The sequence below is a fragment of the Paramacrobiotus metropolitanus genome, unplaced genomic scaffold (genome assembly GCF_019649055.1).
Source record: "Paramacrobiotus metropolitanus isolate TYO unplaced genomic scaffold, Prichtersi_v1.0 Parri_scaffold0000097, whole genome shotgun sequence".
In the NCBI taxonomy this organism is placed as follows: Eukaryota; Metazoa; Tardigrada; class Eutardigrada; order Parachela; family Macrobiotidae; genus Paramacrobiotus; species Paramacrobiotus metropolitanus.
In genome coordinates, this window is record NW_026570317.1 from 26,453 (window position 1) to 38,208 (window position 11,756).

At 45.5% G+C, this 11,756-nt stretch overlaps 1 protein-coding gene across 1 annotated transcript; it reads left to right on the top strand.

The window, feature by feature from the left end:
* Window positions 1-8,507: 8,507 nt before the first annotated feature.
* On the top strand, window positions 8,508-10,666 carry LOC129596878 (speckle-type POZ protein-like). Its single transcript, XM_055494278.1, has 2 exons — window positions 8,508-8,989; window positions 9,682-10,666. The coding sequence occupies exons 1-2, from the start codon at window positions 8,664-8,666 to the stop codon at window positions 10,442-10,444; spliced, it is 1,089 nt and encodes a 362-aa protein (XP_055350253.1). The 5' UTR covers window positions 8,508-8,663; the 3' UTR covers window positions 10,445-10,666.
* The last annotated feature ends 1,090 nt before the right edge of the window (window positions 10,667-11,756 follow it).

Below are 11,756 nucleotides of genomic sequence, written 5' to 3' on the forward strand. Positions count from 1 at the left end.
GCTGGCGTTTGCGGAGAATCGAACATGTCAGGGTTATCCGGCGCTTAGTCTAGAAATGATTATTTCGGCGATCATTACAGTGGTGCAGGCCACACCCTTCCGTCTGCCCTACATCATTGTGAAGGACGGCCGGGATAGCCTGGAGAACCGGGATAATGCATTTGCTTCCGAATCCTTCCTGACAATCTTCCGCAGTTCCCGCACTGGCTGTTTCCAGTGCGCCGCGCTGTCGCAACTGATGAGCTTTTGCGATCAATTGGTGCTGATTAATTTCGCCGCTTCGTCAGCACTCGTCGAATCAGCGGAGCAAATATTGCTGGCCGATGACGAATCCCAGCTACCGGAGTCCGAACTAGCCTTTTGTCGCAATCACCCGTCAGATGACTTGGGAATCAACATTCCGCTTCTGCGCTTTCATTCCACGGAAACAGCCGCGGAGCACTGCCGAGTGTTGCTCGCAGCCGCTAACGATCATTGTCCGGCCGTCAGTCAGCGAGTCTACGAAAAGATCACAGCCCTGCATAAACGTTGGATGCGGACGGTGAGCTATCCGGAACAGTGGAACGGTATACGAAGTTTTTTGCAACTGTAAGTGGCGCGCTCGTACACACGTGTGTAACCGGAAAATCGTCCGGACGGATGAACCGTCCACCGGACGCTTTTGCCTGTAAGCCGGCAAAACCGTCCGGCGGTCCAAGAAAACGTCCGCCGTGAATTTTGCCCACCCAGTTTTTTCTGCTCTATTCGATCTTGTGGACATCCCGGACTGTATATTCGGGGGCGGACGGTTTTGCCGGCTTACAGGCAAAAGCGTCCGGCGGACGGTTCATCCGTCCGGACGATTTTGCCGGTTACAGTCGCCCTTAGTGGCGGCTGATATGCGGATCTTATGGAATTGATAAGTCTCATGGCCATTCTTCCTCTGTTCTGTTTTTCTCTTGTTTGGCAATCAACTAATCTTTTGTGAGGAACCCGTTCCCCACAGCTTGGGGATAATTTTTCCTATCGAGACTGTACTAGACCAATTTCGTTATGTTATGGAATGCTTTGATTATTAGGTTCAACTGCCTTTGCCGGGATGACAATTCACAACGGTGGGACGCGCTAGATCTCCGAGAACTCGACATTGCTTCTTTAACCAATGTGACCTTCGCAGTCCTGGATGCGTGGTACTACGACTGAAGCTGATAGGAATTCAATGGGCTTCTTTACATGACGACAGCTAGAAAAGTAGACTGACTCGGGCACTGGCCACGGCAATGTATCGGCAGCTGACGTTTTCACACAGAAGTAACCTCCACCTTATAGCACAATCGGCCAAAGGACTGTCGTTCTAGGATCCGGACACTTTATGAGCATCGTCTGTTTGCATAAACTCGCAATACCAGAAAGTTTAGTTCGCTTCGTCGAAATTTTGAAATTTTGTATTATTTTGTCTTCCCGCTCTCGTGCGTAACCTGAAAGATTTTGACCGGCGTTCTGTTGCTGTTCCAGTTATTTTAACGATACTGCTTAGGGTAAAAAGCTCAAGCGTTTTCTTTCGTAATCAGGACACTTCAGTAAACAACAAACACTGTAAACAATAACCTCTGGCAATAAACTGTGGCTGTGCGATTACTTATACGGAACCGATATGGACCCTGTGCAACTGCAAGGGTAAATCGCTACTTGTTCCAGACCGATTTATACGTGTACTCAATGAAGGTACATATTAGCAAAACAATTTTCTCTAATAATGACGCAGTGTTCGGTCTGCGATATTGACAAATCAGTTCGTATATCAAAACACACAAGAAGGGAAATACATAAATACGGCTGTTGATAACCGTATTGAACGCAGATTTATTTAAAACATAGCATTTGCCCAGAGCGAAGATGCAGGTTGGAATCGGATAAGATTTGACGTTACCCGAACGGTCCAGTGTGCGGACTGCGGACCGCTACGTTAAGTGAATGAGCGATGATCGTATAAATGGACCACTTAAATAATAAATTGCACAAACTGATCCTTTTTATTTTCTTCGTCTGATTAAATAGGATGTACCCTTTACTTTACAGATTACCATAATTTAAAGGCACAGCTGAACCGCAACTGCGCCGTAAAAGATCAGTGCCGAAATCGCTTTAGCCAACCCCGCAGTGGCACAGAGACGACTGCAGACTACAAAATTTTCTGATTTCCATACTGTGCTTTGTCAGTGTCAGTGTTTAAGCTCTTTCCCGTGCTTTGTTTTTTTCTGTCAACCAAAGTTTAAATCTCCGCTGCTATTATGAATGCAACATCACTTTATTTCCGTCAGCTTTTCTCAAACGCACGGGTACTGAACTACGGGAACACGGTGCTGGTCCAGCGCTACAATGGCCAATGGTGGCTGGGATACGTCCAGAATATTGACGGCGATTACTTCTTCGTTGATTTCGATGCCAGCTCAATCAATGCCCAATGGATTCACTGCAGCCGCTTGTGGCCGCATCATTTCCTCACGCGATGGGAGGATGGGTCGCGTGAAGGCGAACTAGTGTACGTAGCGCTGCGCGAAACCGATGGGGACCCCATGGTTTTCTATGAGGCCATAGTTGTCGATGATGGGAACGATCAGTTTTACACAGTCGTATTGGATGATCCCGATTCTGAAAAAAGCAATCCGCCGTCTCCCAGGTGCCGTATCGTGCTGCGGAATCATATGACAGAAGAGATGCCGAATCCCAATGATGGTGGAAGTTTCTTTACACGGACCACCGGGTTCCTATACAAGAAACATGTCGTCGGTTTTCCCGAACCACATTTATTACCGGATTTGAATTTTATTATGCCGTTTCTGGCGCGCACATGCCGATTGACATGGGATCGGTTCGACGGCGAGTGCGATTCGGAGTGCCAGTTTAAATATTTTGTTATGGATGACGAAATGAATTTTCACTGCACTGGACGGCACGCGCGGAATTTTGAGGGCTATGACATAGAAGTCGGATGTAGAGCGTTTGCGCGGGTGAGTTCCGATACGGTGACTTTTATTTGCGCCGAAATGCACGTGGACGAAGAGGGACGGAGTATGTTCTGGACCGAGGATGCCTTGAAGAAAGCGTGCGAGTACTATCTGGCAGACAGACTAACGGGAGTGCCTGTTAACACGGGCACAGCTCCTCGAAGTGCACGCCAGTTTGGTAAGTTCAACGTTATGTGAATTATGTTTTGTAGGGTGAATATTATTACTGAAGTACTCGTGTTATCGCATCCGGTTTTTTAGGTTTTTCCTTATTTTACTGTACTGAATAATCGTTTTTTCGTAGTCCTTTTCTATATCCCTTTCCAAGTTTCACGAACAAAAATTATTTGGGAATGAAATAAAAACTAATAATTGATTAAGCGAAAAATACAAAGAAGATTTCAGCAATTCCGAGACAGGGCAATAAACTTACTACAACCTAGCTTACGCAATTTATAACTCGGATAGCTCAGATAGTGACGGAATAACAGTAGTTTGCGCGTGCCGAGTAATTCACAAAGCGATAACAATGTCTGTTGTATGTAGTACGAGTTAAGATGGAAACTGAATAATACCCTGCAGATATGGAGAAATCGTCTATCAACGATCTTCCGCATCCAGTCCTGGGTTGTGTATTGCGCTATCTCGACGTGGAATCGCAGGTTCAAGCGATCAGGTGAGTCCCTGCAAAACTTAATTATGGGTAATAATCCGTGAGAGCCTACTAAGGAAGGTAGTGCACCTGATCAACTTCCAGAAGGGTAGAGAAAAAGCTAAGAAGCAATGGCAAAAGTAGCTGGGTTTTGGACGCAGGGCCGGGACCAGAAACCACACATCAGCCAAGGGGGGGGGGTATTCTATCGCTTTTTCGATGACCTCTGCCGTGAAGAATTTTGCAATGTACCTGGCCGTGGCTCCATGAGCCCACCTCCCTTTAAGTTCACCACAGCTCAGAAGTGCGGAACAGCTGCTGTTTATGATAAATAGCCGTAAGCCAGCGCCCGTTTTACACGAAAATCCTGACATCCTGTGCTGAGTTTATCAAAAAGTTGAAGAAAAAATAATGTGAATGGGATCTTACGTCATTCGCCACGAATCGGAGCTGATTGTGAAAAGCCTCTTAATTTTACAAGAGTTTAGCTATACCTTTCAGAGCGGCGATTGGGCGGTTTCATGTACGTTGCAGGAATGCAGGCTATCCCGTGTAACTTGCAGCGAAAGCAAACTTTACGAGAGGTGTAAGCGGTTGCGCGCTTTCTAACTGTTTTGAGCCGGGCACTTCGTCTGGCCACTTTGTCTGGCACACGACACCTTGTCCCGTAGCGAACAGTATCCCGGCTAATCGTTGTCCGTTGTTCTGTCCGGACGACTCATATTTGTCGATTATTTTTCACCACTTGCATTTTTTTTGCCAGAGTTTGTGCGCTCTGGAGAATGCTGCGCGATCATTACGTGGACAACCGGAACATACTGATTGATCTGGGCGCAGCATGCGAAAGCCGTCCACAGAACTGCGAGTTGCTGGTAGATTACGAAAACGTCCTCACGTACAAACTGGTCAGCATGCTGCAGCGCTTGCTCTCGAAGCGCACCCATACGCTGGCGTTCACGGAAAACCGACAAGATCCCCGTCAACCTGCGCTGGTCCTTTCAGAGATTCTGTCAGCGGTCATAACAGTCGCGCGAGCCAAAGAAATTCATTTACCCCGCATCATTGTGAAGAACGGCGGAGATAGCGATGAGCTTCCCTCGAACTCCTTCCTGACGATCTACCGCAGTCCCCGCAATGGCCGCTTTGAATGCGTTGCGCTGACGGACTTGTTAAGCGTGTGCGATCAACTGGTGTTGATCAATTTCGCCGCGTCATCAGCCGTCGTCGGGTCGGCAGCTCAAATACTGCTCGCTTATGACGAATTAGATCTCCCAGATTCCGAAATTCCGTTCTACCGCACGGATGCTCCGGATAGCTTGGGTATAACGATTCCGCTCCTGCGCTTTAATTCCACGGAAACGGCCACGGAACAGTGTCGAGCGATGCTGGCAGCAGCCAACAAACACAGTCCGGCCGTCAGTCACGGGCTCTGTGCACGGGACAGTACCGGTAGCTCGGTCACTTGTTGACGTAACGAGTTCTGTGCACTGGACAGTAGTGTCAGCACGGCACCCGCTCACCTAACGGGCTCTGTGAACTGGACTCTAGTGGTAGCTCGGTCACCCATTCACCTAACGGGCTCTGTGCACTGGATAGTACCTATCGGTATATTTTGACCTAACGGGTTTTGGGCACTGCACAGTAGTGTCAGCTAGGTCACCCGCTCACCTAACGGGCTCTGTGAACTGGACGGTAGTGTCAGCTCGGTCATTTGTTCAGTTGACAAATTCTGTGCTCTGGGCAGTATCGGTAGCTTCAGGAAGCAGCTTCTGCTTTGCCTCTGCGTTTCTTTTGGTTCACTGCCGGTCTATTTCAATAATTTCATAGGTTTATTTTTAAAATCTTATTTCGCCAAACAGCATCAAAACGCAAATTTGGTATAAAATTCGGTTCATCGTTTTGAGTATTGGAAGGCATTCATTCTGGCTTTTAGATCTACGAATAATTTATTTTGAATCCGCGAAACGAACTTACCCCTGTCTTCCACGCACTAATCTACAAACTCCCAGAACCTTTGCACTGGACATAGTTCAGTCACTCACTGACAATTCGGTACTCCCTAACCTAGCGGGCTCTGGTGACCGGACATCCGTGGACGTGGTAGTTCGGTCGCTCGTTCACCAAAGGGTCTTGTTAACCGTGGTTCCGTCTTGTTAACCGCCCTTTGCCCCGGACAGTAGTGGTAGTTCGTTCACTCGTTCTCTAATGGATTTTGTGCACTGGGCGGTAGTGACAGCTCGTTTACTCGTTCCCTAATGGGCTTTGCACACTGGATAGTAGTGACCGCTCGGGCACCCGTTCACCTAACGATCTCTTTGCACCGGACAGTAGTGGTGGCTCGGTCACCGGTTCTTTAACGAGCTCTGTGCACTGGACAGTAGTGACAGCTCAGTTAATCGCTCGCTTCACGAGTTCTTTGCACGGGACAGTAGTGACCGCTCGGTCACCCGCACACCTACCGAACTATAGTGGTCACTTACTGGCATAGCGGGCTATGTCAACTAGACTTTAGAGGTATTTCGGTCACTCGCCGAACTTATAGGTGTGTCACCATGGGTGCACCGAACAGTGGCGGTAGTTCGGTCACTGATTGAACAGACAATCATGGTCGTGACTAGTGATAGTGTAGCGATAGCTGTTGGGCCGGCACTCGTGCAGAAATTCTCCTTGATGACAACGTTACATACGTAGTTGTTATTGCCGTAATAATGGTCTGGTAATTAAATCCATTTGATACATAATTTAATCAGTAGAGCAGACTTTCATTTTTTAACTATATTTTAGTTGGTTTACGTGGCAACATTGCCTGGTTAAAAATACCACGATGATAATTATTATTATATAATAATTTAGTTGCATTTGGGGAAGGTAGTCAAAACTCTTCCGCTTTGGCGTTCGAAGCGGGAGAGTTTTAAAAAGAAATGAATACTATCTGGCCGGGTTTTCGACTACGGGCTTTCAGAATATAATACTGGTATGGGTCAGTCTTTTCTGGTTTACCGGCTCTGGTGTATCCCATTCGTGGCAATATAGATCTGAATCTTGATATACAAATCATTTAGCTTTAGAATGACGTAAGGGATTACAAAAAAAGTGGTGCGCGAAACGGCGAAAGCGAAAGTATAGTGTATGTACCCCATTTTTGACACTATGTACCTGGCTATTTTCCTTTATTAGATCACGAACATTTTTAATTTTTTCCATTATTGTATTGCCCTATACATGTCAACATGTCGTGAGAATGTGCTGCATAGTCAATAGGTCCGACAGAAGATGTTCCCTCTTGTGATTGACTGAGAAATAACTTTTGGGTATACAGTGAAACCTGGTTACTAAATACACCTTCGGTTAAAGCAGAACCGTATGTATTATCCAGGTGTATGTATTACACAGAGCTATATTACAGTCTATGGGACGCGCCGGTCAGGTGTATGTATTTACCGGTGTATGTACTTATAAGACAGGTTTCACTGCATGTGTTTAAACTGATTTGCAGGATGCATATGTTTTATTCGACTGGATTTTATGCAGCCTCTACACTGCAAGTAGTGAAGTGCTTTGTTTATTTTCAGACTTGAAGCTATGGACTCATAATGCATTGACGACATACGACAACAGCACCGGAATCTGCACCCACCTACTTGTTCGAAAATGGGTGTGCCGGTGAAAAATATTTTTTAACAACTGATACAGCATACAAGCACATGAATACAGTACAAGCACTTGTTGCTAACTTTTATTTTTTATATCTTTTCGAGCGGTTTTTAAGTTTTCCAATCGGTATTTTATTGAGTAAGATTGTTCAAGTGCAATATTAAACGGAATATACCGGCACACCTTTACGCAAATATGGAATCACCGTTCGTTAATCTGATGAAGTTAATCAGTGGAGGCAGGCCAGTGTTTGTTTACCCAAAAAAGCCGCTGTGTAGATAGATGCTTGCTTATGGCAGTCACTGAAATTAGTTGCGGACACCAAGCAATTAAACTCAACGACTTGAACCATATACTGTATTTACACGATATTAAGGGACAGAGAAATCCCCAGGACCGCCCGCACTAGCTTCGGTTCCTTTGACATATCGTGTAAATACAGTACTGATGTACAGTATACTGAGCATAGAGAGAGGAGAAACAGCATTTCCAGAAGGCCGACAAAATAGCCGGCAATCCGGAGCAGAAGTACGATTCAACGCTGAAATTTCGTTTGTTACGTTTTTTTTTGCCATGAAATATGCTCTAAGGAAATCATGCATAAGGTAAGAGTTTCTCAGGATATTTTTCTGGGCCACAGCCGTGGTCGAGAGCGGTGAGAGCACACGTATCGCTGTCCGAACTATTGTTTGTTTGTAACCTATTGGTGCTGATCAACTAGGAACCAGAACAGAGTCACACTTGAAAGATCTGACTTTGGTGAATCGCTAAAACAGTGATTCAGATTGGCAATCGCTTTAACCGGAAATGAAACCACAGTACCGCTGAACTGGTAGACACCGGCTCGCCGAAACATATAAACCATGCAGTCGCATTACGCATTCCTGGCGTTCCATCTACCGTAGAAATAACAAACAGGAAAACTGGTCCCGTGCACTGCATTCATAGAAATAACCATCGTGCTTTGCATATTGTGACATTTTTCTTCGGATACGCTTTCGCGTTTCGCGTTAACACCCTACCCTCACTTCAAAAAGAAAAGTTGCGAACATTTGCTAAATTTAGGAGTACATATTGATAAAATCATAAAGATGCCGTTTGAATCAGTGCTGACTCGCAGTTAAAAACTACCGCACTTGAGCTTAAGTATGTAATATATATGTGAGTGTGCGTAAAATGCCTCCTCATTTTCTCGCTCGGGTATTTTCATGAAATGCTAAAAAGTTCGCGATGTTTTTCGGGATTTTTGAAGCCTACCAAGCACAATAAGTTGGAGAAAATCGCTGAACAGTTGTAATACATTTTGTGTACTTCTGTGTAATACTTGAAGTACATTTCGAAAAGACGACAGTTCAACAATTCCCTTCAAGATGACCACGCAACGGCATATTGTTATCAGCGAGCAAACTGATCAGAAGATAGCGCACTTCACACTGAAATGGACCTTCGACCACTTCGCCTCGTACCGCAACGACGCCATCACATGGTACAACAGCGGCATCACCATGGCCGAACTGGGGTTTGATGAGCCCATGCAGGGACGTTGGTGTATTGGCATAAAACCTTGCCATACAGTTGCGGACTGGGTGTGGCCAGCGGAAAGTCGTTTCCTGGGAATCGCGCTGGGTTTCGTCGACAGTACGGGTGAAGTTGCATACAACGGCCCACGTCAACTGCACGCCGAATTCCACGTCCGGTGAGATTCTTTTAGCAGTAGTGGAACGTTAAAAAGTATGTGTTTCCTAGTTGAATTTGCCATCAACCTGGAAATGAACTGCTGCTGTTCATTCAGATATCGTACATTAGACAACAGACATACAACCACTTTCCTAGCACTGCATAGTGTAACCGAACGTGCAACAAGTCGTTCGAGGAAAAATAATAAAAAATAAATTTGACAAGATAATTAGCTTTGGCCCAATAACAGTTTAGACAGTCTTTTTTCTTTTGAACCGTTAACTTAAACGTTACACGACAAAGCCAGTTTTTTCCTTTTGTTACTCAAAGAACCGGTTTTTGTCCCATATAATCCACTTACTCTCACATGCGTAAAATACATTGTACAGCAAAACAAAGAATGCTTCGTCTGCATTTTAACAGGAAGTATGCTTTCGCAGAAATCTGTTTATTTCAAGTTAACTGGTAGTAAATTTTTCGGACTTCTAGACAGCTTGCTGCTACAGCATATAGTATCTGCTGATCTCAAGTTATTAAGCAAAACAACCAATACCGCAATGACCACGTAATAATTAAAACAGTAACCGAAACGAAAATCGTCTTAAAATGGAGCGCGTTAATTCGGGTTCACAAGTCGGTCAGCTGCGTAACAGTTTACGACAATACTTACCACAACAGGATAGGCAGTTACCTAATTAATTATCATTGTAGTTTAACTACCGGCGAAGGCTCGACACTACTCCACGAGCAGCATGACGCAGCCGTATTCTTGAGAGGGCAGAATGTCTGGCGTAACGATTGCTTCATACGACAAGATCGCCTGCTGGGCACACGTTGGCGCGCCGGTCTCATCCGCGACAACTTGATCACGGTCGTAATGGACATTAAGATGCATGACCAGCCCCACGTCATCCGCATTCCAGAGCTGGCGGTTACTTCGCTGTGCACCAAGGCCTTCCTGCAGCGCCAGCGCGAATGCTGGCAGTCCGAACAGCATCGGGATCTGGCGGATTTTGTCCTGCGCGCCAACGACGGTACCGTCTTCCGGACGCATCGCTTTCTGCTGGCGGCGCATTCGCCGGTCTTTGCCGCCATGTTTACACACGATTTCCAAGAGAAGCAGAATTGCGGCTGTGAAATGGCCGATATGGATAGGGAGTGTGTCGAAGTCCTGCTGGCGTACGTCTACGCGTGCGATGTTTCCAAGGTCACCGTGGATAACGCTGAGAAGATCCTGATCATGGCGGATAAATATGAGATTATGGATCTGCGCGGAGTATGTGAAAACATCTTGGCGAGTAATGTCCTGGCGCAGAATGCCGACCACTTTCTGGAATTGGCTAGTCAACGGCAACTTCCTGTACTGCAGCATGCAGCTGGAAAAGCCGCTGGCCACGCATCATCACTGCAGCAAGCGAAAGAGAAAAAACGTGCTAATCGGTTGAGATCGCTGTTTCGTCATTCTTCTGCTTAGCGTACCACTGCAACTTCAAAATTTTGTACTACTACTTATAATTATCAATTTATCATTATATCAATCTTTTTTGCCATTAATATGCAACTATGCTACCAACTTCCTCACATTTAAATACCTTATCTCGCAATTGGAAGATTTATTTTCTTTCTCTTGTCAAGCGATAACACAGTTTTCTTTTTTTTAACGCTTACTGCACAGTAGTTTGCAAATCGTACGAAGTACCAGTCCAATAACATCCGTCTCACAGAACATCGAGCTCGAGTGTCTAACCAAAGTCCTAGTGAACTTTTCAAGATGTTATCAATCAACTAATTACCCAACTTTCTGGTTGAACAACCTGCCAGGCTTTTGCAAACTGTTACTGGCTGCTTTTTACCGTGCTTCTTCCAGCTAACAGTTGTTCAAGTTCCTCCACAAACGTTGTAGGTCACTTTGAATGACAGTCCAGTCCCGCCAATACATGTCGAAAACTCAATCCGCTGTGCATTCTCTGTCATCATCTTGGGAAGCAGCGTCACGGGATGTCTCATTTTTCCCAAAAATTCTGGCACGCCGTCAAAATTATTCGGCCAGATGACATCTTATTTTAATTCTCATCCTGGAATAGAACTTAGTAATGCCGCTGAGTGATATCTTTCTAACCTTCGGCCGGCGCTGGTACTTCCGTCGGGAAATGTGATAAACGAACAGAACGTATTCTTCGCACACATTTGTTTGCTCTTTTCGAATATACGAACTCTGCGCTGCCGAACGATATATAGATATCAAAGCTTTACCTTCTGTGTCGCCTTGAGAAGAAGACACATGAATTTTGTGTACTGCATCTTCTTTTTCTTAATTACAGTATTACAAATGTACGATGTAAAGGATTACAATAGGATATGCAACCAGCGAAATTGCGCACAATTTGGTGTAACACAGTTCGCTCGCCTTCGTGGGGGCTAATGCAATTTGCGTAAGAAGGTAGATGTGCGGTATTAATAGTTCGTAATCACTGCTCATCATGTGACCGTAGCATCATATTGTAGAATCCACCACTTAGAAATCTCACATGCGCTTGTACCTTGTGCCGATCTATCATCTATCCAAACATACTGTGTGTGATGCAAACAGCGTGAGCTGCATCGATCGGCTACGGAGCACCAGCTTTTCCAATTACGCACGTGGAGCATGGTATGCTGACATACTATCGTGTGTGCGCCCCATCTAAATCTTGTCATTACGCATATCACCGTGGACTGTGAAAGAGTCCAGGACGGTAGCCCAGACTGACAGGACTCCGTGGAGTGTAATACGTGACGTTTAAAGG